Source organism: Mustela putorius, unplaced genomic scaffold (assembly GCF_011764305.1).
Source record: "Mustela putorius furo isolate JIRA1106 unplaced genomic scaffold, ASM1176430v1.1 tig00000174_pilon_pilon_pilon, whole genome shotgun sequence".
NCBI lineage: Eukaryota > Metazoa > Chordata > Mammalia > Carnivora > Mustelidae > Mustela > Mustela putorius.
The window spans coordinates 37,633,854-37,659,990 of record NW_025421304.1 but is presented as its reverse complement, the minus strand read 5'-3'; the positions used below and the strand labels follow the sequence as shown (position 1 = coordinate 37,659,990).

The 26,137-nt window shown below is 48.1% G+C and overlaps 1 protein-coding gene and 1 long non-coding RNA gene across 8 annotated transcripts in view; one reads left to right on the top strand and one right to left on the bottom strand.

Annotated features, from left to right (window-relative positions):
* Positions 1-26,137, bottom strand: part of LOC106005947 — a 97,659-nt gene that overhangs the window by 20,497 nt on the left and 51,025 nt on the right. Inside the window, exons 6-9 of one of the 6 annotated variants that reach the window (XR_006605620.1) lie at positions 19,740-23,669; positions 18,290-18,482; positions 676-2,438; positions 435-578 (exon numbers count right to left, since the gene is read on the bottom strand). This is a non-coding gene — a long non-coding RNA (uncharacterized LOC106005947). The remainder of the gene's footprint in view (positions 1-434; positions 579-675; positions 2,439-18,289; positions 18,483-19,739; positions 23,670-26,137) is intronic. The other 5 variants (XR_006605619.1, XR_006605621.1, XR_006605622.1 and 2 more) reach the window with 5 other exon arrangements.
* The window catches only part of PKD1L2 (polycystin 1 like 2), a 90,608-nt gene that overhangs the window by 36,419 nt on the left and 28,052 nt on the right, over positions 1-26,137 (top strand). Inside the window, exons 14-27 of one of the 2 annotated variants that reach the window (XM_004753929.3) lie at positions 338-514; positions 1,040-1,185; positions 1,837-2,031; positions 4,719-4,850; positions 6,604-6,789; positions 8,357-8,481; positions 9,497-9,623; positions 10,285-10,416; positions 13,065-13,287; positions 13,874-14,067; positions 18,237-18,467; positions 20,436-20,537; positions 22,712-22,890; positions 24,579-24,725. In XM_004753929.3, coding sequence (XP_004753986.1) covers positions 338-514; positions 1,040-1,185; positions 1,837-2,031; positions 4,719-4,850; positions 6,604-6,789; positions 8,357-8,481; positions 9,497-9,623; positions 10,285-10,416; positions 13,065-13,287; positions 13,874-14,067; positions 18,237-18,467; positions 20,436-20,537; positions 22,712-22,890; positions 24,579-24,725 — 2,296 coding nt within the window. Of the gene's footprint in view, positions 1-337; positions 515-1,039; positions 1,186-1,836; positions 2,032-4,718; positions 4,851-6,603; positions 6,790-8,356; positions 8,482-9,496; positions 9,624-10,284; positions 10,417-13,064; positions 13,288-13,873; positions 14,068-14,383; positions 15,357-18,236; positions 18,468-20,435; positions 20,538-22,711; positions 22,891-24,578; positions 24,726-26,137 lie in introns of those variants that run through there. The other variant, XM_045076335.1, reaches the window with a different exon arrangement.

The window sequence follows — 26,137 nt, the reverse complement described above, 5'->3', positions numbered from 1 at the left end:
ATCAAGCCCCGCATCGGGCTCTCTGCTCAGCGGGAAGCCTGCTTCCCCCCACTCTCTCTGCCTGCCTCTCCGCCTACTTATGATCTCTCTCTCTCTGTCAAATAAAATCTTTAAAAAAAAAAAAATGTGAGCCCCCAGGATACCCTGCATCAGGGAGAGCTGTGAGATATGCAGATTTCTGGGCCTCAGTCCAGAACCTCCAGAGAGGTCTGAGGCTCAGGGTCAGGACATGGGCATGGGACTCTGCATGCTTAACAAGCTCCCAGGGCAATCCTGAAGCCTGGTGGTCTGTGTGACCCACAGAACCGCTCAAGCACTCTTCGTCTTCACTCCCCAGCAGTAACCGGGCACGCCCACGGAGAGGACACCCATGTGATCAGCTCTCTGCCTCTCCCTGTGGTGCCCACGTGCGCCATCACCCCGGAGGAGGGTACCATTCTGACGAGCTTCACCATCTTCTGCAATACATCCTCGGCCCTGGCCCCCTTGGAGTACTGCTTCTGCCTGGAGTCAGGTACCGGCCCAGGGCTCCTGCTCTCCCTTCAGCTACTAGGCTCCACTTCTCCTAGAACAGGGAGCTGCAAAAAGTGTGTTGCATGTGTGAAAGAGGTTTGCAGAATAAAGAAGCGCCTACACCTTAACCCCAGCCCCAGGCACACTGACCCAGCCACACACCTGCAGGGAGGGGGTGCTATTTTTAAGGTCTCCTCCTCCCCTCTTCCTCTTCCTCCTCCTTTTTGTAATTTGGTTTGTTACCTTTAATTTTTTTTAAACCTGTAAAGAGGGAAACAATTTTTGAAATTTTTTATGGATTCCAGTAAACTTATTCCAAAGTCCTAGCAGCATATGATTACCTAGGGAGGCCAGCGGATCAGTATAGGTGGCTGTCTTCTCTCTGAAATCATGGGGTCCCTGAGTGCCTGCCATGTCTTCATGAGCTGTGGGTTTTGTGTCCTTGTCAGCAGGCTCTACCTTGGTGGGTTTCCAGTCTCCCTGGAGCCTGGGAATGCCCCCTAACTGTTCAGTTTCCATTTACCAGGTTCCTGTCTACACTGTGGCCCTGAGCCTGCCCTCCCGTCAGTTTATTTGCCACTTGGGAAAGTAAACAATGACTTCATGCTGACAGTGGTCATTTCTGTCTCCGGTCTCGCAGGGGACAAAGAGCAGGCCCACGCAGTGGTGAAGGTGGGTGGTGACGGCCTTTTGTTTCTTCACTGAGAAAACTTGTTGACCCAACTTAACCTCACCAAGTTGGTGACCGGATTGAAGAGAGCCAAGGGCATGACCAGATGAGTCACTGAGCCATTCCTTCCTTCAACGAGTATTTTCAGAGCACCTGCTATGTACCAGGCCCTGGGGACACAGCTGTGAACAAAACAGACATGGTCTCTACCTTCACAGATCCTACCTCTCAGTGGCCAGAACTGGGGTAGGGCCTTGGATGAGACAGACCAGTGCCATCAGAGTCTAGAGGAAGGAGGACCCAAATCAGCCATAATGAGTACATGGCTGAGGCTGGATAAAATCACGGTAAATTTGAAGGGTGAGGGGCCAGGTGGAACAGGAAGGGATTGGGGGCACGATGAGGTGCGTGCGTACCCACGATGAGGGTAGAGCAGAGACTTGCCCAAGGTTTGCTTTTAGTGGCTGTTTGCTGTCTGCCTCCAGTGGGCCCAGCTGCCCTCAGCCTCAGGAGAGACTCCGCACCAGGTACAAAGCCTTCCAGCCTTGCTCTGGTTTGCCTCGAGAGACTGACTTCAGGCTCCAGGTTTTGGAACAAGAACTGGTGAGCTGAGGTCTTCCGTGCACTGAATGTGCTTCTGGTTTCCCTGTTAGGTGGGACTTGGAGACACCAGTGTTGAGAACGTGGCATTCCAGGCTGCAGTGCTGGAGAACATCACCGCCACTCTGCAAAGCGAGGGGGACCCTGAGCGGCTCTTCCAGCTGGCCAGAGCTGTGTCATCCGTGCTAGACCAGGAGTGCCAGGGGCAGGGCTGCAGGCGGCTGCTGAACATGGACGTCAGACAGAAGGTGCTCAAGATGGGCCTCTTTCATGCTGTCCGCTGGGCCCCAGGGTCTATACACAGCCATTCAGGGTGAGGAGTGAAATTCACAGAGCTGGGAAGCCTCGGTATCTGCCGAGTTGATGCCTGTTGACATCAGCTCCCTCTCTGGTCCTTTCAAATGATGGAAACCTGCTTGCCCTGCTCGGCCTCATGGAGTCAAAGGCTTCTATGGCAGGGGAGAATTTAAGAGTATTGCTCCAGGCCTTCCTGTCAAAGATGACAAATCCGAGGCTAGAGGAGAAATGTGGCCTGGCCTCACTCATATAGTTAATGGTCTGGAGTTAGACCCTGGAGGTCATCTCACCTCTGCCACTTGCCATCTGTACTGTCATGGGCTGGTGAATGAACTTCTCTAAGCCTTAATTTCTCCATCTGGAAAATAGGGATAATAAATAGTATTTTTCCTCATAAGGTTAGGTCAAGCCATTTGAAATTACTGACATTCAACCAGTGTTAATCCAAAGAGCGGCCATCTCACGTGTTACAAGCTGACAGGACAAACGGCTATTGCAGAGTGGACGATGACTTCCACTCCTGGTATCCACTGTATGAATATGTGTGGGTGCACACACACACACAGCATCACATATACCTGCTGGGCATGGAGAAGAAAAGAAAGACTTCTCTGGTCCCCTGAAGGGTTGGCATGAAAGTACTTAGCATGGTACAGGACATGTGGAAAGTGATGGCTGTCACAGTAATTACTTAGAGATAAATAACTGACATTTACTGAGCACCTACTATATCCTGCCAGCCCCAAGAGCTTCAGGGATATATAATTCTCACTAAAACCCTACAGGGTAAATGGTGAGATCCCCATCTATGTTACAGAAGAGGAAATAGGGCAAGAGAATTTTAAAAGTCTGCCCAGGCCAACATTTCTAAGAAGGTGGTGAAGATGAGGTTCCGACCCAGATTGGCTCTTCCCCGTCCACCTCCTGCCCTCCTACACCTCTCACCCCTACCCTTGTTTTACATTCGCCCCTCTCTACACCCCCACACATTCCTGGTTCTCAGTCTGGGTTGCATTTACTCTGAACATTACCTATGGCAGACTTCCATTTGGATGTCCTGCGGTCCCCAAGCCCACAGATTATGCAGCTTGACCCAAGGTCTCCTCATGAAATACCGGGGCCCTGACAGGAGGAAGGTATAAAATTCTAATGGAAGCACTAAGAAGAATTTAAAAAGGGCTCTGTTGATAAAAATTGGAGTTCAGCCTGAAGTGACCAGAATCTGGAGGGGGCAACTGCATGGTAGGGGTTCCCTGATGGAAGCAATGGTTGCTGAAGAATGAGGCAGTTGACCCACCAGTGGCCCAGGCACCAGGAGAATAGCTTCTAGCTCTCTCTCTTCCTGCCCTCTCATCTCCCACTGAATGAGCGCACTGGCCAGAGAGGCAGAAGCCATTAGCATCTCCACAGAAGCTGACTCCAGGACAGTGATGAAGGAGGGAGGGAAGAACTGCAGAAGCAAACACAATTTCTCCTACCAGAACATTCTGACCAGAGTCCCCTCATATACTGGCCTATTCTCTCCTCCATCCAAGCCAGAGCCTGTTTGCACCCTAAGCTAACAGCAGACACACCCGAACTCTGCAGATCCAGGAAGGGCGGTCAGACAGGTAGGCTGAGTGAGCAGGCCGGGGGAGGGGGACGGTTCACTCAGATCTGTGCTGTGCCAAAAGGTCGCCACTCGCCACATCTAGGAACTTACATCTGAATTAAACATTAAACATTAAATTGAAATAAAGTTTAAAATTCAGTTCTCCAGTTGCACTGGCCACATTTCATGGGCTCAAAAGTCACATGTGGTGAGTGGACAGTGCAGAGAGAGGGCTCTTTCGTCGCTGGGGAAAGTCCTCCCTGGCAGTGCTGAAATTATATTCTTAGTCTTTCTCTGTGGCTGCCAAGGCCAGCCCCCAGCCAGCCCTTCCTAGGGCTCTGTGGCTTAGGAAGCACGGTCCCCAGAAGCCTCTGTGCTCCTCTCCATCTTCAAAGCCAGCAGCTCAGCACCTCCAGATCCTTCCCCCATTCCCTCCTCCTCTCTCCAACGCCTCCTCCCTCCCCTCCCCCAGCTTACCCTCCTCACTCCCTTTCCCTTCCTCCTCCAGCCTCTTCTTCACCTCTGCCTCCATCCACACATCTTCTCTGACTCTGATCATCCTACCTCCTTCTTACAAAGACCCCTGTGGCTACATTGGTCCCACTTGGTTCATCCAGATCCACTCCCATCTCAGAACCCTTAACTTAATTAAAATTCCAAAACAGGCACCTTTAGATAGCTCAGTAGGAGCATGCGACTCTTGATCTCAGGGTTATTAGTTTCAGGTTATTAGTTTCAGGGCAGAGAGTACATAAAAAAACAAAACAAAACAGAAAACTCCAAAACAATTTGATAAAGTGTCTTTTGCCCTATGAGGTGACATACTGGTGTGTTTCAGGGATTAGGATGTGGACATCTTTGGGAGGCCATCACTCTGCACACCACACATCCAACAAAGCAAACAGAGGTCTCTTGGCTTTGGAAAAGCTTTTGGAAAACCCCAGATGAGCCTAGTCCTTTGCCCTGACTCCAGATCTTTCTGAAAATGGTTTCATCAAGCCACTGGAATTACATTTCCTCTCCCCATCTTCCTCCCTCTGCATCAAGGTCAGAGAGCATGTGCTGGGGTCACTGTCTGCGGTCCCTGCCACCCTGGGGGACATACAGAGGATACAAAGCTTGGCCCAGGTGCTAAGAGAGGTGACCCACCCCCCTGAGGAGCTCACGCCCAAGGCCCAGGTAAGTGAGGCCTATCTGCTGTCTCAGGCCAAGTCATGCAACACATTCTTCCTCAGTGGGTAAATGACAACTCATCCCAGGTCGAAGGTCCCTCAATCACAGGGTCAGCGAGGCTTCAACCTTCTTGTTTCTAAGGGTCCTGCATGGGTGGTGCCAAGGGAGGGATGATGTCCTCCTGCAGCTCCTGTATCTTATTCTGGATGCCATAGCCTGTGTACTCATACACCCACTCCCTCACCTACCAGTGGCACCTCAAAGGAGTAGCTGACTCTTATCACTGAGTGACATTTAAGTGCGTGCCCAGATGCTGCTGCTAACCTGCCCATGTTCCCCGTTTCATATGTTCCCATGTTCCCTAGTACATATCAGACTGATGTCCAGCTGCCAAGTCCTGCCTTTCTTTCTTCTACGACCCTGACTCACCAGTCACTCTGCCAGCCCACATCTTAAATTTGTGGCTCAGGCTCAGCTTCTTGGACGACTCAAACTAAATCACCATGCTCCCAGTGTTATTGTAGCTAAAGGTTAAAAAAAAAGAAGCCCTAAGTCAGTAATAGGGGAGACCTTACCCTGGCTCTGTTCTACCTACTGTCAGCAGGTTGTGCCTTTCAGATTCTCCATCCTGAGGCCAGCAAGGCTGAACTTTATTTCTGGGGCCATGATGCTATTAACGTCACACTTGCCACTGACACACCCATTTGCTCATCCATCCATTCCACGTGCATACATCTATTCAGTGCCTGTGTACACCCATTCCTCCACCCTTCCATTTACTTGTCCGTGCATGAATTTACTCATTCACTCAACAAATGCTTCCTGAATGTCTAGTATATACCAGGTACTGGGCACATACTGTGCATCAAGAATATGCACTCAGCATATACTTGCTGAGTGCTGTGAAGTGTGTAAGCCTGACAATTCACAGACCGGTAATCCAGGGCACATAATACATTATATGCTAATAAAAATAACTAATAAAAAAAGTTTTAAAAAGTCACATTATAAAAAAGAATGCCTGGGGGCACCTGGGATGCTCCGTGGGTTAAAGCCTCTGCCTTCAGCTCAGGTCATGATCCCAGGGTCCTGGGATCAAGCCCCACATCAGGCTCTCTGCTCCACAGGGAGCCTGCTTCCTCCTCTCTCTCTGCCTGCCTCTCAGCCTGCTTGTGATCTCTGTCTGTCAAATAAATACACAAAATCTTAAAAAAAAAAAAAAAAAAAAAAAAAAAAAGGAATGCCTGTAAAGTAGATCGCAATGAAAATATTTCTTTTAGTTAAAAAAAAAAAATTCAGCAAGTAACACAGACATTGTCTCTGCCCTCACGGCTCTTTCAGGGCACTGGGGCAGCAAGGCTTTACACGGTTTCACAAATACAGACAGAATTACAAAACGGGAATAAGCATCTTGTCCATCCATCCTTCCATCTATCCATCCCCCACCCGCCCATCCTGCCGCCCATCTCCTCAGTTAGCGAACGTTTACTGCTGTGGGCTAGGCGTTGTGCAGGGCACCCTGGAAAGCCTCCGAGATGGACGAGGCTACTCTCCTGAAGGAACTTAGTACATTGTAGGGAAGGAGAACCTGACCTCAAGTCAGTGACACAGGCAGCCTGTGCAACGGGCCCAGATTTCCCCTAGTTTGTCTCCCCACCTCGCTCCCCTCTCTTGCAGCCCTTGTCCTCTGAATGGTGCAGGGGATGGTCTATCAGGCAGGGGCTCACGCTGCCTTTCCTTCTCCCTTGGGTGAAACCAGCGGGAGGCCATCTGGGCTCTGCAGCATGCCAGTGAAGCCCTGTTGGCAGTGAGTTCCAAGGTCCAGCCTGAAGACCAGAGGCGCCAGGCGGCCACCAAGGACCTGTTTCAGGCTGTGGGAAGTGTGCTGGAAGCCTCCCTGAGCTTCCAGGGACCAGAAGAGCCTGCAGAGGCCAAGGGCAGCCAGGTAGGTGTCTCAGCCCAGAGGCGGATGACATGCCCACATGCTACCCAGCTACCATATGCGCAGCTCACACCAGCCTTTCTAGATGGATCTTTCTCCTCATCTTGCAGATAAGGAAACTGAGGCTCAGAGGTTAAAGTCCTCTCTGGGGAGCTGGAAGAAAATTTACAGAGACCAGAGCTTCTGGAAGGCAGAGCAAAGGCTCTGGAATGAGGCAGCCTAACTTCTCATCCTGCCTCCATCGCTTTCAAACCTTGAGACTTGGGCAGGGTACATAACTTCCCTCCTTCTCACCCCTTATCTGTAAATTGAGGCATTCCACCTCATCCCAGATAAACTGCCAACTGGAGAGATCACATGCCTAGCCCACAGAGAATGTTTTTAGAAGAGAGGCAGTCCGTAGAGTGAGAACAGATGAGGCATGGTCTTGTGCAGCCCCAGCACTCCTCACGGGGTGCAGTGGGGGGAGGGCCTCTTAGGACGGCATCATGATGGAGCAGGACAACCTTTTCTTGCTGCTCCGGAGTCCTTTAGCATGTGGGGAACACACACACACAGTCACACTCACACACTTAAACCCATGCACTCACACATATCCACAGACACTAACACATTCACTCACACTCATACACTCTTACAAGCTTTCACTTATACTCCCACACGTGCTCTGAAGCACACAGTCTTGCACACACTCACAGAGATGCACGTTTATCTCATATCTTCACAATGGCCACACAGCCACACACACTCACACGAACAGACTCACATATGTGAGTCACATACAAAAAGCACATACACTCATTTATGTTCGAACACTTACTACTCACACGCACCCTCAAACCCACATTCACAGTCAGACACACAATCACACACTTAAGACACGCAGATACTCACGGACACAAGATTCCTTATCTTCACAGGTCACCCTCAAACACGCACATACTCACATTCACTCGATCACACACACACAATCTATGCGGACATCCGGCCCTTCTCAGACACTCACACCAGCCTTGGCTGTGGCAAGGCTGCAGCCTCATCTGGGGGTCTGGGTGTAGTGAGGAGCAGTCTGGGTGACCCTGGAAATGGCTCTGCCTGTGGTTTTTTATCTGCCACAAATAAGACCTGGGTTGTGGCTGGCTGTCAGGGCCAGAGAAAGCACCACAGAGGCACACAGCGGGATAGCTCAGCACAGACTCGGGAGCCAGAGGCCTGGTTGCCTGTGAGTCCTGGAACTTGCCTTTATCAACATGTGACCTCCGCAAGTCACTTAACCTTTGTGTGCCTTTGTTTTCCCATCTGCCAAATGGGTATAGAGATCGCACTCACCTCCCAGAGTTGTTCTGAGGATGAAAAGGGATTCACATTCCAAAAGGGGTTGGAACCTTCATAAATGCTTATTTTTCACTCCCCACTGAGTCTGGCACTCAGTAAACAGCCGTGCTGTCCCTTCCTCTCTCCTCTGCCCTGTCCCCGTCTCTGCTGAAGGTCCCACACTAACATGGTGACAGTAAACAAAGGTGGCATACAGAGACAGGTCTCCAGCAGTATCCCCTGCTTTCTTTTCCAGATGGCCTCCATTCCCCAGCTGCTCAGAGTTGTGGAGCATGTGCAGGATGCCCTCCTTCTGGGGACACTGCCTGGGGACCTCCCAATCACTCTGGCCAACCCCTCTATCTCCATATACACAAAGAGGTAACCAGGTGCACTGAGGTCCCCAAGAAAGCTTGTCCCCTGACCTGGCTCGGTCCACACCCACATCCCAAGACGTTGTGACGAGCAGAGCCCAGAAGACCAGCCTTGGAAGTGGGAGATATGAGGGGAGCTGGAAGTGGGAGGGCTTTTCACTGAAAGAAGGTCTGGGTGTTTGCACAGCGTTGGAAGGGAGCTGGTGAGTGCCAAGTCCCATCTTGGAGCCACCCACAAGTCCTGAAAGATGGGTCAGGTTGGAGCCATGCAGGGAGGGAGGCCGAATGAAGGAGGCCTGCCCATTTTTAACTACGTTCCCAGTGCGCCTGGCCAAACCCATTGTTCCACAGAGCTGTGGGGATTCAGGATGCTCTGGCCTTGGCAATCCTTTACAGAGTGCCTGTCTCTCACTATGCCCTCCAGAACCTGAGGATACCCCCACCCGCATGCCTCCACCTGACAAGCAGGGGCAGGCACTCCTGGGACCCCTGCAGTGAGCACCCTTCTATGATTCCTTGTGCCAGGATTACCCTCTTGGGGGCCAGGGACAGTTTCCCAAACCAGCATTCTTATCAGAGCTAGGGTCTGAGATAGGACCCCAACCTAATCAGATGTAAAACAGCAAGGCCAGAGAAGATGGGTCTAGAAGCCCATGACATCAGAATCAAGTAGGTAGAGGGGATAAGCCTGGAGAAATGTCCACATCAAAGCTCATTTATTCATCCAACAAAGTAGGTGCTGACCACATTACACGCCAGGAGCTCTTCTGGGCATTGGGGGCGCAGCAGTAAACAAAGCTAGCTAACGCCCTGCCCTTGTAGAGCCTCCAACCCGGTGCTGGGGGCGTCAGCTGCCTCTCCTGTGGCTCCTACTGATGCAAACACGCAGAACCATCTAAGGGGACTGAAACAGAGCCACCTACTCCGATAGCAATGCCAGGGTTCCCTGCAGTACAGGAGATTTTCCTCTGACACTGGCTTTCTTTTCTCCCTCGGCACCTCTATTCTCACCCTGTGGCCAGAATACAGCCCAGGAGTTGGCGAGGCTCCTCTGTGCACACTGCAGCTGCCAGCTCTGCAACCTTTATCCTGCCTGCTGCCTCCTATCTTGGCTCCATGGAGGACCGCCCAGAGCCTGTGGACATCAGGGTAACAACAGCAATAACCTCTTTGGGAGCAGCCCTCTACAGCTAATATGGCACTTTCACATGAGTTTGCTCAGTTTCGTTAACAACCCTGTCCGTTCTGTAGTATTACTATACCCATTTTACAGATGAGGTTCAGTGACTCACCCGAGGCCACAAGCGAAGTGACAGAGCTGGGATGCAGATTCAGGCCTTCTGATACCCAAGTCCATCCTTCTTCCACCGCATTGTGGAATTTCTCCAGCAGCCTTGGTTCAATTAGTTACTGGAAATAAAGCTCTTCAGACTTTATTCCATAAGCAGGAAATGGAAAACCCAGTGCTCCTTTCGCTCCCAAGTGAGGGCACATCTGACTGTGATCCTTGAACCCCAGAGAAGGCAGACAAGTATCTCTCTCCTAGAAAATCGTTGCCTTTGTCAAGAAGAAAGGGTTGGAGAGCTTCATGGTCCATTGGCTGCAAAGCTCTATAGGTCTGAGTGGGTCCTCAGCCCTGGAGGGCAGACACACACCAGGAAGGCCAGACACAGCTAACAGCAGTGTCCCTCACTCACCCCATTGGGTCACTTGTCTGTTCTATCTTAGGAAACCTTATCATTCACATAAGGACGCATTCACCTTCCAGCCCTTGGGGGCCTTGGCCAGCACCCCTTGTTCTTGGTTTCAGGTGATGAGTTTCCCAAAGAGCCCCTTCCTGGCCCAGAGTCGCTTTGATGTCAGTGGAACTGTTGGTGGCCTCTGCCTGACCAGCCCTAGTGGACATCTCATAGCCATGAAGAATCTGTCAGAGAATATCGAGGTAGAAGTTGGGGGTGCTGTCAGAAGTCCATGTCACTTCTGTTTTCTTCTTCAACTTGGTTGGGACCAGAAGTTGATTAAAGAGGAGAATCATTAAGAATGGTCATTACGCTATGTGACACACTGTATTTTAACTTAAAACTATAAATGTATATCATTGTCAATCTTTGGGTGTACGATCGAAATGTTTCTTTAAATCTGTTGATTGGAATCTTAATCATCTTCATTATATAAACCATCCTTAAAAGGCAGCCTCTAAAATGCCAGATTTTCTTTAAAATGAAGCAAAAACATAAGCACACCATGGTGCAACAGGAGTTCAGATTCTTTTGAGATTTTAGTGAGTTTTTTAATCTTCCAGTTTCCTCACCAGTGACCACTAACAATGTTTAGGGATTCATCTTTCCTATGTCTTCTCAAAGCATTCGACTTAAGTTCTTATGCAAATAATTCTTTTCACACTACTAATCTGCCACTCTCTGTCACTAAAATGGACCTTTACAAGCACAAGTACAATGAACATAAGCAGCTTTGGGATCAAATGTAAGTGTTGGTTGGTGAGCACACACCTCGGCTGGCAGGGGAGAGCTACCATGGGCTGGATTCTCTGGAAGCAGGTACTGAGGAAGAGCTTGGGGTGCTAGATGTTTGCTAGAAACAGTAAACAACCCTGGCTGTGAAGAGGGGGGAAAGACAGCAGAACTGGGCAGAAGAGGTCAGATTGCAATCCAGACCTCACAAAGACTCAGTCAAGCCAGAGGGAAGCGCTGTAGTAACTATTAGCTATTGGGCCTGTATTAATCAGCTTTTTATTTTTTTGTAACTTTTGATATTCTGATATCTTAAAAATCTTGCTGCTAAGAAAGAAACTGGCCCCTACTGAGGCCAGCCATCCTTTCAGATAGCAAAGGGCTTTCTTTGCCAGGGCACACCTTTCATATGCAGACTAACCAATCCCAAGTCCATACCCTCAACCAGCCCCTTTATCTGACTCTCACACACCAAGGCAACATTTCCTATCCTAAACCATCCTGAGTCCATGTTCCAAGTGACCAGAGACCATCCCTATAGTCCCAACACTGCCAAAATTATTCAAATGGGTTTACTCTGCCCTGCCTTGCTTTTCCCGTGGAGAACCCAGTAACAGCCCTGACCTGAGCGTTCCCCTGGGCCTGCTCCTGCCCCCTAACCAGCTATTTCTCCTCTGGCCCTGCATGGCATTGTGGTCTCCTCCTCTCAGGAAACGTAAGTAATAAATTCTTCTTTCAGTGGCATTGGCCCCTCCATGTCATCACTCAGACATCTCCATAAATTTAAATCCCACAGGTACAAATGAAAAAAGTGTCCCAAAGCAGGTCAGTGTGTCAGAGCCTTGTACCTTCTTCTTGACCACTGGATACAGGTGGCCCCAGGGAGGGTGTGCCTCAGACAAGCTAGGTCTCTGCTGCCAGGGCTGACTCTTAAGGAACTGCCAGCTGGAGCCTGTCTGTTGGTCACACTCCCTGTGACTATGTAGCAGGTCCTTCCTGGAAGGGGAAGCAGGGTGGACCGTGCCCATGTCTAACACAGAAGGCCACCAGGAGTAAACAGTGCATGGTAGGCATCAATCAGTCTATTTTAAAAAGGGAACACAGAGCATCAGTTAATCTGGAAAGCTAATTAAATAGAGAGTGGTTAGGAGAACTTCTAATCTACAAGTAAAAGCAGAATAGTAACAGCTGCTAATTTTTTAGTCTTACTGTGTACCTGGCACTTGGCTAAGTATTTTGTATGTGATACCATTTTTAATACCATCAATGAATGTATGTGTTCTTTTCATGACAAGGAAACTGAGGCTCACAGGGGCTTGTTAATTGGCCAGATGTCCCAGGGCCCACATAGGACAGAGCTGAGATCCCAAAAGAGCTCTCTGCCTCTGGGGCCTGTGCTTCTTACGAACACTTTACTTGCTTGACACTGTCATCAACATGACCGCTAGTTCACAAAGCACCTTTGAGCAAACTAGAAGTCTCCCCTCTTTCTGTGCAGATGCAGCCCCAAACCATGGTACATAGCGTGGTAGGTTAATAACAGCACCTCCAAGGATGTCCATATTCTCATCCCTGAGCCCATGGATTTACCACCTGACATGGCCAAATGGACTCTGCAGGTGTGATTAAGGATCTTGAGATAGATGATCCTGGATGACCTAGGCAGGCCCAATGTCATCATGGGTGCTCACAAGAGACAGACAGAGGAAGAGTTAACTACGGATGAGAAAAGGCTGATTTGATGACAAAAGCAAGAGGTTGGGTGATGTGAGGAGGGGCCATGAGCCAAAGGACATGGGCCCCTCCAGAAACTGGAAAAGGCAAGGAAGGGATTCTTCCCTAGAACATCCAGACAGCATAAGCCTGCCAACATCAGCCCCTGTAAAACCGATTTTGGACTTCCGCCTCCAGAACTGTAAGATAGCAAATCAGTGGTGTTGTAAGCCACCAAGTTTGTGGTCATTACTTAAGCAGTCCCAGGAAACTGACAGAATGAGCACAGCACAGAGTGGATCTCAGTTCCCCAGGTGCTCCCCCTGCCCTGCTCTGTCCAGCAGCCCTGAAGATCACTGGCATTCTCAGCCCCGCACACCCCTGATTTGACAGTTTTTGATAACAGATCCTGCTGCCGAGGCTTTCGGAAGGACATGGTGAGCCAACTGTGTTAAACCTGACCAGTCCTGAAGCTTTGTGGGTGAACCTGACTTCAGATGGGGCAGCTTTGGGGATTCAACTGCACTGGAGACCTGATATCCCACTCATACTCAGCCTGAGCTATGGCTACCACCCCAATGAGACCAGCTATGACGCCAGAGCTCAACTTCCACCAGTGGCTACTGCAGGTATTCCAACAACTGGGCCAGCTTCTTGAACTTCCTGGGGGATGGGGAGAGGGTGACCAACTTAAAACGTGAGAATCAGAAACTATAGAGAAAAAGCAAAATGATTTGTTATATTCAGTGCTGATATTTTTGATGTTATTATTACTGCTACTATTGTTGTCATTATGACTTTTTTGGGCAACATTAAGTGAGCACATACTACATGCCCTGAAGAAACTGACAAGCACTTATAGAACCAACCTCATAATCCTCATTACAGTCCTTGGGATAGGCACTAAGGACATTTCCTCTTGCCAGATAAGAAAAGAGAGGTTAAGTAACCAATACAAACTCACACAGCCAAGAAGAGGCAGAGTGAGTATTTGAGCCCTTATCTATCTGACTTGGCAGGTGTGCTCTGCACACTGACCTGGGAGTGCCTCCGCTCCTCTGCTCCCAAGTCTTGGTGGGGAAAGGGATTTCCTAGGACATCAGAGAGACCGTCAAGATCAGCTTCCCTTCCAGCTCACCTTTGTTCCTCTCTTCCATGCCATTAGCCCCAGTCACCATGAGGCTTCAGGTTGACCTGGATCCCTCTTTTTTGCAGATGGGCAGTCCACTTGGATCCTGAACCCAGAGGACCTGCATTTTGGAGAAGGTGTCTACTATCTGACCGTTGTCCCCGAGTCTGACCTGGAGCTGACCACTGGCAGGGACCTCACAGTTGGCATTACCACCTTCCTGTCCCACTGTGTGTTCTGGGATGAGGTCCATGGGACTTGGGACAACTCTGGGTGCCAGGTAAGGAAAGGACACAAAGGAGAAGATAGAGCAGCTTTTTTGGGTATGTCCAGCTCATATAGGGTCCCCTTTCACTGGCTCTGGTGGCCATTTTGCACCCCTCCAGCAATGTCTTTGTCTACGCTATTCCCTGTGCCCAGAATGCCCCTCCTCCCCAATCTAGTTAACTCCAACTTCAGATCCTGCCACAAGTGTCACTTCCTTGAGGAAAGTGTTACCCTGGCTAAGTCAGATTTCCCACTATAAGCTCTCCTGGTACAAACATCCACTCCTCCATAGCACTAAACACAGCACTATTCATTTCATATCTACTCAGGAGGCCACTGAGACCATGTCTGTTCCTTCAGTGAACTGGGAACCCTACAACTCAAGAACAGTGTGCTGCCATTGGGAACAAATGACCATTAAACAAATGGAAAAATAACTGGGAATCCCTGCTGACTCTGGGCTTCTGGGGAGCCAGGGTGTCCTCTCCAGGGAACCGAACTCAGAGCTGAGCCCTTTATTCTATGCCAGGTGCTGTGTTCCATGCTTTACTTGCATTACCTCATGAGATCTCCACAATAATCTCTAAGATGGTATAGGTTCTACATTCTATAGGTGGTAAAACAAAGGCTCAGGAAAGTCAACACATTTACCCCAAATCCCTTGCCCAGCAGGTGGGAGAGTTGGGACTCAAACCCAAGTCTGTCTGTCTCCAGAGCTCTAGGCACTGTCTCACCAAGTCCCAGGATAGCATATGGCTCTATTAACTGCGATCAGATTACTATCTCAGGTCAGCTCAGCTCAGCTCTACCCATGACATGTCCAGACATTGGTTTAGAGGCCATCAGAGACCATCTCTGGGGCATTATTGTTCCTCTTCCCCCTTCCTCAAATGCTGTTCTCTCCCCCGGGGACAACCTACCCTGCCCAGAAAACTCCTATTCACCCTTTGATCTCCCACTCTGATGCCACCTACTCAGTGTCTCCAGACATCGGGGGTCTCCCTCTGCTGGACTTCCACAGCACTTCACACTGTCCCCAAGAACAGTAAGCTCTGCATCTAGCTGAAATTTATCACACATCTGTCTCCATCTACTAGATCATAAATACCTTCTTCCATTTATTCAAAAAATATTCACATGTGCGAGGCAGTAGCAATACAATGGTTAGAAAAATCAGTGAGCTTTCAGTCTGGCAGGGAGCATAGCCAAGAAGCAAATGGCATACAGGATCAAATGACAGTGATCACAAGTCATGTAAGAAGCCAGGCCCCAGGGGCACCTGGGTGGCTCAGTGGGTTAAGCTGCTGCCTTTGGCTCAGGTCATGATCTCAGGGTCCTGGGATCGAGTCCTGCATCGGGCTCTCTGCTCAGCAGGGAGCCTGCTTCCCTCTCTCTCTCTGCCTGCCTCTCTGTCTACTTGTGATTTCTGTCAAATAAATAAATAAAATCTTTAAAAAAAAAAAAAAGTGCTTTAAAAAATTGAAAAAAAAAAAAAAAAAAAGAAGCCAGGCCCCAGGAGAGCTACAAAAGGGGACTCGAACCAAGCTCCTTTGGGGTTTGATTCTGCCACAGCTTCATCTTCTTTGTCAACTCCTGCCCTGGCTTCTGTCCACCACTCAGAGCTCCCCAAGTGCCTATTAGTGCATTGGGCGCTGGGTGGCTCAGTGGGTTAAGCCTCTGCCTTCGGCTCAGGTCATGATCTCAGGGTCCTGGGATTAAGTCCCACATCCGGCTCTCTGCTTCCTCCTCTCTCTCTCTCTCTCTCTCTCTCTGCCTGCCTCTCTGCCTACTTCTGATCTCTCTGTGTCAAATAAATTAAAAATTTAAAAAAAATAAAAATTAAAAAAATATTGTTAAAAAAAAAAGACATGGGTGCATTAACATGTCCAAGAGACAGCATGTTCCCCACACTTGCAATAGAGGCCTTTGTACCTCATTAACAAGATACTGGATGTGCTGCAACCTTCCAGAGCCTTCACTCCCCGCAGCTGTCTGACGCCCACGCTGCTGGCCTGGGATGTCCTACAAGGCTGTCCTCGGAGACCTGATGTTCAGAAAGGGGGATGGTTCAGCAGCTGGGGCATGGGCTCTGCCATCAGACAGACTGGGTCTAATCGCATTTCATCAATATCAGCCAGATGACCTTGAGTAAGTCACTGGACCTCTCTCAGCATTCCCATCTGAAAATGGGGATAAAGGGTGGCTACCACTTACAGTTGGGACAGGGACTAGACGAGACAGGCAGAGAAAGTAGTTAGTGTGGTGCCTGGCCCACAGTTAAGTGCTCAGCATAAAGTGATTGCTATGTTGAACAATCTGAACATAGAGAAGACAAAACTACATATAAAATGGAAATCAGGGAAATAATGAATGTGGGATTTGGGTGGTGGCTAGGAGGGGGAGGACAGACTGAAGGAGGACCATTTAGCCAGATGTAAGTTATTGGAACGTTTCTAGCTTTTGAATAGATAGGGGGTTTTCAGGTCCTTATTATGTTATTGAAATATACACCTACTAATACTAGCATACATGAATATGGGAGCATGTCAAAGACCAAAAGTTATATGAATCCAACAATATGTATTTGATGCTCATTATACAGACAAAGATACGGATATGGATACAGATATAGATATAGATATAGATATATAAAGATCACTGAGGAACCATAAATAAGTAAATGGGATCATCAAGTTTGGGTGGAAAAGCAGCACCAAATTCTCTAAACGGCCGAAGAAAGCTCCAAATCTATCGTCTATAGGACCTTCTCAGAGGGTAAAGGCAGAATTACTGCTTATATATTTTCTCAAAGATACTAAAGGTACCATTACTGTCACAAGAGAATGAGCAGATTAATTCCCAGTGTTCGAGAGACTCTCATGCTGGAAGGGTTGGGAAAGCCCATAGGCAAACATGTGGGCATAAAATGCCTGGTCCCTGAGTTCACAGCACTGACTTGGGTTTCTTCTCTGAAACCAGCTGGCCCCCTCCAGGTGTGCCAGGTGTTCCCATAAGCCCCATAGCTGCATGCAAAATGCTGACCAGGAATGGGAAATGGAAAAACAATGAAGCAAATAAGGAAATAAAATCTATCAATAAACAGTTGGGCATCTGTAGTGCAAAATTTAAAGAGGGTTTCATTCTTGGGGTCACCTAGGACCTCGCCCTAGACACAGCTGGGTGGTATGTGCTGGGATGGGCAAATCCCCAGGGCCCCCTGACTCTCCATCTTGTGCGGACGGGTGCAGCCTGAGGACAGCTAGAGTGATACTGCTCAAAGAATGAGCCTAGGATAGGGGCCCCTGGTGTGTAGACCTAAGGGGTGAAATTTAGAGAATGCTTTCTTTTTTTTTTTTTTTTAAGATTTTATTTATTTATTTGTCAGAGAGAGAGCGAGCGAGCATACACAGACAGAGTGGAAGGCAGAATCAGAGGGAGAAGCAGGCTCCCTGCGGAGCAAGGAGCCCGATGTGGGACTCGATCCCAGGACGCTGGGACCATGACCCGAGCCAAAGGCAGCTGCTTAACCAACTGAGCCACCCAGGCGTCCCTAGAGAATGCTTTCTTAGTGCTGAGACACTGGCTTAGGATTTAAACATCTGTCTTTCCCATTTCTTTACATGATTCCCCCAGCCTCAGTTTTTTGTGGTTTTTTTTTTTTTTTTTTTTTATTGTGAGATGACCAATCATCCTAGTGTGGCTGACACTGGGGGCGTCTTAGGACACAGGACTTTCATGTTTAGAAGAAGGAAAGTCCCTGGGGAACTGAGATGATCTGATTACCCCAGATTTCCTCTCAGCATCCAGCATGTTGCCTGACCTAGAATTAGCACTTGACATGTATATCTGCCCAGTGAATAAGCATCAGGCAGAGAATATACTGGAGTGATACGTATCAAAGTTGTGATAATGGCTGCTCATGGAGAGTGGGCAAAGGGAACTTCAACTTCACCCATATTAGTTCTTTAAAAGGGTAGAGAAGACTGGCCCACTGAGAATGATGGGTATAAATTGCTCTAGATAACATTTCAGCATTTTAAAATTTTTAGTTAAATAAAAAAGCTCAAGGGAATCCTACAGCTGGTCTTCCCAGTGCCCCCTCACAGCAGCGTCCTCCTCCCCTGGGCTGGAGCATGCCAAAGATATGCTGGCATCCCCACCAGGGCCTCTTTGGGGTTGCAGGTAGGGCCACGGACCACCCACTCTCAGACACACTGCCTCTGCAACCACCTCACCTTCTTTGGAAGCACGTTCCTGGTGATGCCCAACGCCATTGACGTCTGCCAGACTGCCGAGCTCTTTGCCACCTTCGAGGACAACCCTGTGGTTGTGACCACCGTGAGCTGCCTCTGTGTGGCCTACGTGCTGGTGGTGATCTGGGCAAGGAGGAAGGATGCTCAGGATCAGGCCAAGGTGAGGCTGCATGACCTTAGGAAGGGGAGGGGAGGAAGAAGCAAGGTGTTCCCTTCAGAATCTCCAGGGATGGAGCCCAGGTGGGGAGCCAAAGGGCTAGCAGCAAACCCGTGTTGTCCCACGCAAGCCAGTTTGCCAGCCTCAAATGTAAAATGGCGTTTCTTATCAAACTGTCTGGACGATTCTGTTACTGATCCTTCATTGAGGTTTTACTATATGCCAGGGATTATCCCATTTAATGCTCCCCCACAGCTCTAAGAAGAAGGTACTGTGTTGAGAGTCCCCAAGACCCTCCTCAAGTTCAATGATTTGCTGGAAGGACTTACAGAATTCAGAAAAGCTGTTAAACTCATGATTATGGTTTATTACAGTGAACAATGCAGGTTATACTCAGCAAAGGGAAGGGTCCAGGAGAGATCCAGCAAGAGCTTCCAGCTGTACTCTCCCAGTGGGATTGTGTGGACATACTTCATTCTCCTAGCAATGGCGTGTGACAGGACAGACGAGCTGCCAACAGGGGAAGCTCAGCTGCGCCCTGGTGCCCAGGGTTTAAGTGGGGGTCAGTCATATACATTTGGACTGCTCATATGACTCAGTTTGGTTAAGCAAACCACTGACCATCACCACCACCATCCAGAGGTCAGACTGTTTCAGGATGACCCAAAGCCCTCACATTGTCAGCAGAGACTTATCATGCAGGATATTCTAAAGACATAGAGATTATCTTTTTGGAGCTGCCCAAGAGCCAGGGCTTTCTTTGAAATGTGGTGAGTTTGGACAGCCCAGGCCTTCTGAGACCCCCCACTCCCATTTACTGCAGAGTAGAAGAGACCAAAAATCTTCCTACAGATTAAAAGAGACCAAAGACCAGAGAGGGCAAGTAACTGGTCCAAAGCCACCTCCTTGAAGCCAGAATTCAAACCCAGACCTACTTGATGATAAGACAGGTCTCAGAATAGAAGTGAGTTCAAACAGCAAATTGCCAACAACAAAATTCTGATTATTTTTCCAATATAGGCACCATGTCTGACATTTAGTAAGCCTTCAATAAAATGTTGTGTGTCTTGAGTAAGAGTGTACCTTGTGCTCATCAACAAATGCAAGGATGCACTCCCCAAAGCTCTGAAACATTCTCCATTTCCTACCCTCCCCCAACACAGCAACACCTCCTAGGAAGTTAAGGTGGCACGAACCTTAGTAGTAGCTGCAACATTTATACTGCTGTCTTCGATCCACTCAAGGGATTAAACATTCATACTTTAAGTGCCTCACCTGTAGGCTGGTTCCCAAAACGCAGACTCTGCCATGGAGTTGAGCATTCAGTGTTGCACAAAGTGCTTAGGATCAGCCCCTGGAAAGGGAGGGAAGGACACAAGATGAGCAGAGAGAGAATCTGAACTGGGAACTCCAGAGACGCCCTGAGTTGGGTTAAGATGCCCACGTCTTGATACCACCCAGACACCACATCAATTTGCCATTGTGTGTCAGCCTCTCCAGGAGAGCAGGAGGTGGCTCTTGCATGCCTGAATCTGGCGGAACAACCCCTCCATTGGCAGGAGATCTGGGCGGCTCATCAATCTACAGAGTCTGGCTTTGTTTTGCTTTGCTGCTAAATCATCCTTATGTTCATTCCCTTTAGATTCCCTTGGAGTCCCAGTCTGGTCACCAATGTTAGAAATTCTCCATAAACAGAATTTGTGTCATTCACCAGATCAAATATTGAACAGAGTCTCAACTTAATGCCAAGTTCATTTCCAGTTTGACTATTTTGAGCTTTATTTAATATTAGATGCATTTTGTACTTTTTCAAAAAGCTTTTTATTTTACTTGTTCTCACCTAATGGAATGAATAAATAACGTACATAATTTTGCTCTATCCCTTTGTCACGAAGACCAGTCCCCTCTTAACTGTCGTGCAGTGGATGAACCCCCTGAACAGGGCCCTCCTAATGCCATCCTTCTGTCCAGGTGAAGGTCACAGTGCTGGAGGACAATGATCCCTTTGCCCAGTACCACTACCTGGTGACAGTCTACACTGGACACCGGAGAGGGGCAGCTACTTCCTCCAAGGTACGTGACCATGCAAGTTGATCAGTATGTCCCACCTACAAAGCACTTGCTGGTCCACTGTTGAGTTGCCTTAGCACAGTGGATTTAGTGTTGTAAATTGTTTTTTTCATTTCTTTTTGTTTTTGTTTTGTTAAAGGAAAGAATCTTTTGCCAAACAAAACATCCCCTCCAAGTCCCAATATTTAAAAAGATAAAGGAGAACAGGTTAAGGAATAGTTGGGGTCTAGCACCGTGCCACCGGTCATCTCCCTTATCCCTACCAAAGAATAACTCAGTTAGTTGGTAACCTACATGCAAATCTGCTCACATATGAAGAACAGTCAGTAAACTGCTATCAATGAATAAAGAGGAAACAGAATTTTTAAGAGAGAAGGGAGAAAGGAAAGAAAGAAAATATGCGTACCGTTTGAAAGCAATGAGTCTTGAGTTACATTTTTCTAGGCAAACTGATTAGCAGGCATCTAGCTAAGAGATCAGGCTGAGCCATCTATCCTTCAGCAGGATGACTAGAAGTAGTGAAGAAACTATTTCACTCGCTTATAAATTCTCTGAGGTTCTTGAGCATTTAGCTGTGGAACATATAGCAGGTTATCTCTGTAACGTCTCACCATTGTTAGTTAAGTCTGGCCTGTGCCACATCACTCATCAGAATATACTGTCCTCTGCAACAGTTTTCAAGTTTCCTTTACTAAAACTGAGGGCCTCGTGGAACACAGCTGGAGAACCACTGGCACTGTGTATACTAACCTGGAGAAAGCTCTATTTTTTTTTTTTTTAATAACAGTAAGATTCATTAGAGTGGAGCATTTGTCTTTTTACTTTTTAAATCCTATTTTTATTTATGCATTTGTTTTACTTTCATTTTAAAAATTGTTTTATTTTGATTTATTGCTGTGTTTAGGGCCCTCAACCAGCTGTCTAACATAGAGTAAATGCTCAGTAACTACTTGTGGAATAACAATAGGAATTAATTTCATCCATCTAATGAAACATTCTTCTCATTTCCTTTAAACATTCAATAGTCCATCTTAATAGGAAAGGAGTGAAAACTTGCAACCCATAAGCCAATTCTTTTTCTGGAGAGTTGCAGTCACTTTTTAATCTAATATTGTCTTAGTATGGGTATCTGCCAGAGGCTAGGGATGCTGCAAAACATCCTATGGCGCACAAGAAAGCCCCCAGAGCAAGGGATTATTGGGTCCAGAATGTCTATTATGGAGAAACCCTGTGGTGGAAACAGAGTGAAAACAAGGATTTGAGTGTGAGTAGTTGATTTGGCAGGGGGTGGTGTTGGATCCTAGACACCCCAGTAGAGGACTGAGAAGATGACAAGGAAGGGACAGAACTAGTGAAGGATGCCAACCCATTACCTATCTGGGCAGCTGAAGCTAATCCCACAATGGGACTATGGAAAATAGTAAACAGCATGGGCCTCAAAGTCATCTCCATTAATGGCTAAGGGAACTGGCTTATTTACCCACCAATCCCATGAGTTGTTGATGAAGGACAGCTCACAGCACCATTAATTCTCTGGCACTTCCAGTCTCCACTCTGAGCCCAAGAACCTCCAGGAAAGCAATGCAGCTGCTGGCAGCTGGACATGGGTGCAGGGATCACTGCAGCAGTGAGGCTGAGGGATGTGGGCCAAGCACAGGTGACAGAACTGCAACTCTTTGGCTCAGGAAATCAGGCATGTTCATCAGCATCACCTGGATAACTGCAGAAAAGCAGATTCCTGGGCCCTGTTCCCAGCACTTTTAGTTGGTAGGTCTGGAGTGGGGCCTAGAAATATGTATTTATGAAATAATGGGCTCTCATGCATTCATGTCTCAGTGCCAGGCACCCAGGCATGTTGGGAGACCCTGGGAATAGAATTGTTGGGGCAGGGGGAACCAGTTCTTACACTAGAGCCCTTATAAACAAACATGAAAGTTTAAAAAGGTTGCCGAGAAGTGTTTTATAATTCATGCTGAAGACAAAAATGCAGGCAGTGTTATCCTAAATCTTCATATACCTGAAAAATAGCTCAGGCAGGTCCAAGATGGGAAGGGAGGAGAGAATGAAGGGGCCTTGCAAGGTTGGTTTTCACTGGGGTTTGGATCCTTCCAATGAAACACGGCCACCGGGGCTTGGTTATCATGTGGAATTGGCCATTCCTCGTCTCTGAATTTCAGGTGACTGTCACCCTATATGGCCTGGATGGAGAGAGTGAACCCCACCACCTGTCAGACCCTGACATCCCAGTTTTTGAGCGAGGAGGAGTGGATGTCTTCTTACTCTCCACCATGTTCCCCCTGGGGGAACTGAGGAGCCTGCGGCTGTGGCACGACAACTCAGGGGACCAGCCATCCTGGTAAGGGCACACCATGAGAACCCACTATGTGCCACACCAAGGCTGGGCATTGTGCATTTGCTGCCAGGCTAATCCTCACAACCCTTCTCAAACACACAGAATGGATCCCCATTTCACAGAAAGAGACACAAGGGGTTAGAGAGACCCAACCACCCATGAGCCTCACCGCCTGGATCAGTAGCTAGGACAAGGACTAGAGGTTGCAAGCCTGGGGTCCAGTACTAGCTCCACTCTTGGCACATTTGCAGCACTGACCTTCATTTAGGCCCCAGTTCCCCATCTGTAAAATGGGGATAGATGCCCATTTTGAAGGTAAACTTGCCCAAGAAGAGGAGACTAAATGAGACATTGGGCTGGTTATTTAGGAGAAGAGGTGAGAACAACTGCCACTCTGAGCATTAAGCTAAGCCTTCCCGTTTCTGTGCCCTTTTCTCATTGGCTCCTCAAGGGCAAGTATTCTCATTCTTGTTTTACAGGTGGGAAAATTTAAACTTAGGCAAGATAAGTGACTTCCCCAAGGTCACAGAGCCAGCAAACCCGGAGATGAGAATCCACCTGAGGATTATTTGGCTTGTGAGGCCAAAACTAGTGACCTAAATGAGTCGTTTCCAGCCTGACCACCCATCAGTGGCTTGCAACTTTAGAAAAACAGAGCACTTCTATTGATATCTTCAACTTACCTAAGGGATTAAACATTACTACCTTAAGTGCTATATGTTGGTTCCTGGGAAGCAGATCCTGAGATAGAGTTCAGGGTGCAGGGTACCTAGGACCAGCTCCTGGGAAGGGAGAGAAGGAAGCAGGATGAGCAGAGGGAGAAGAGCTTTGATGCAGCACAACAGCTTGGCTGACCTCCATGGGGAGCTCTGGAGCATCCCAAGTTGGGTTGGGATGCCCAGGTCTTGATCATACCCAGGCACTGCACCCATCAGTCGTTGGATGTTGGCCTCCCCAGGAGGGTGTGAGATTCAACAGAGGTGTCTTCCTGGAAATGAGAAAATGCATATCTGGAGCTTTCAAGCATAGTCTCTATTACACAGTAAATACTCAGTAAAGAGGGGCCCTTGATACCGCTGTTCTTTTTTTTTTTTTTTTAATCGCTATTCTTATCAGCCATAAGGCAACTGGGGAAATGGTGGCTCCTGCATCTGACATCCCAGCAAAGGCGAGATCATTCCATTTCTTCCCCAGGTCTCAAAGACCTAAATCAGGTTAGATGACACCCATGAAGTCCTGAGTCTAAACTAGATGGCTCACGCCCTGGGTGTGCGCCTGCAGGAAGACCAGCATTTGTGTACCTGTGTTCGTGCCTCCCTGAATGCCCACAATGTAGACAGCTTGGCTTTTCTCCCAGGCCTCTGGACTCTCTCTGGTCCTGGACTTGCAGGCCTGCAGCCAGACTAATAGTTTCAGAAGGCACCCTCTTGCAGCATACATCTGTGAAAACGTGGCAGCCTCCAAGAGCTGGCTCTCCACACTAGCTGAGCTTCCACGTGAGGCCACTTTGCCCCCTGATTGGGGCATTTTGGTCAAGGCACCAAGAACAAGGAAGAAAAATATAAAATCTGTCTTTTCAGGAGTTCTTGTTCTTAAACTCAGGTTTGCAATGGTGTTAACCCTCACTGTATCCAAAGAAGCCTCACCCCCGCCCTCAACACTGTCCTCAGAAGTGTGGGTCCCTTCCCCAGGTATGTGAGCCGGGTGCTGGTGCATGACTTGGCTAGGGACCAGAAGTGGCATTTCCTCTGCAACTCGTGGCTGTCCATTGATGTTGGAGACTGTGTTCTTGACAAAGTATTTCCAGTGGCCACAGAGCAGGACAGGAAACAATTCAGGTACTTTTTTTTTGGTAAGCAAATGCTATTTATCTTGTTTTTTCGTCTCTAGGGAAGATGCATCACAATCCAGCTGAAGCAGAATAAAGTCACGTTTCAGCTCTCGTGCCTCGGTAGCTTCAAGTGTGTGACATTAATGACCAGTTTCTCTTGTTGGGGCTCTGGAGGGATACAGACCCTCTGACACAGAATTATCTTGGAGGTGGTGAAATGGTTGAACACTTATTCATATTTCCTTACACAGGACATAGAATAATAGAATAATATGTTTCATATGAGTGAACAGAGTGGTTTGAATGGTGATTTCATGTCTGCCCATCTGAGGCTCCTTCTTCAATCAATTTTACTCTACATAGGTGTTTCAGCATGTGTGTCCCTTGGCTTTCCTTCCTTCCTCTTACCTCTGGTCAAACACATCAAAGCAGATACAAATGTACACACACATGCTCATGTGCACACACATAATACCACAGAATGCTGCTTATTTTATATCTTTTAAAATGGTATTACTCTAAATATGTCATCTTATTTCTTTGATGACAGACCATGAACATCCTTCCAGGACAGTATGCTTGGGTCAAATGTGTCCTTACTGACTACAAAATATCCACAGACTGGATGTCCCACAACTAATTCAACCATTCTTCTCTCAATGGACATTTAGTCTGTTCCCAACCAATATTAAAAAAATTTCAAGAGACTCCACAAGAATCTGGCAAGTGTGAAGGTGGTGGGCCAGGGTTCCTGCTTGGTACCAATTTGCTGGAGCAGAGTACCAACATTTTTCTTTGAAGGGCCATGTGCTCTCTATTTTACTACAGTCCTTACCCACCCCTAGTACCTCACTCCCACCCCCCTTCATTTAATTTGACTTATTTACATCTATCCAGGCCCCTTTAGCATTTGAGTTTGTGACCTCTACTTTAAATGGCTTCTGAGTTACGTTCAAAACAAAGTCTGTTTCCAGTGCATTTACTGAAAGGTGTCTTTCCCTCCCAGCTGTCACTGGGAACAGCTCAGCCTGCAAAGGGAAAAAGTCCAAGTCAGAGACACTTGGACCCAAGGGCAGACAGAACACTGATGTGGGCACATGGCTCCCAGTTTCACATGCATGCTTCTGACTTGCTACATGCCCTTGCAAAAGTCAGTTCACCTCTCCAGGTCTCAGCTTCCACATCTGAAAAATGAGCTGTTCAATGTGCCTCCCCCAAGGAGACCTGTGCCGGTCCTGTGAGGTGATGTGGGGAGTATACTCAGCACAGTGAGCGGCTCAGGGTAAGTGCTTTATTACATGAGCAGATATGATCCTCCCAATGCATCAGACTTGTGATACTTGAAAACCAGACAAAGAGCTATCTAAAGGCAGGGCCTTGTCATTCCCTCATGAATCTCGGTGCCCAGCAGGACACCTG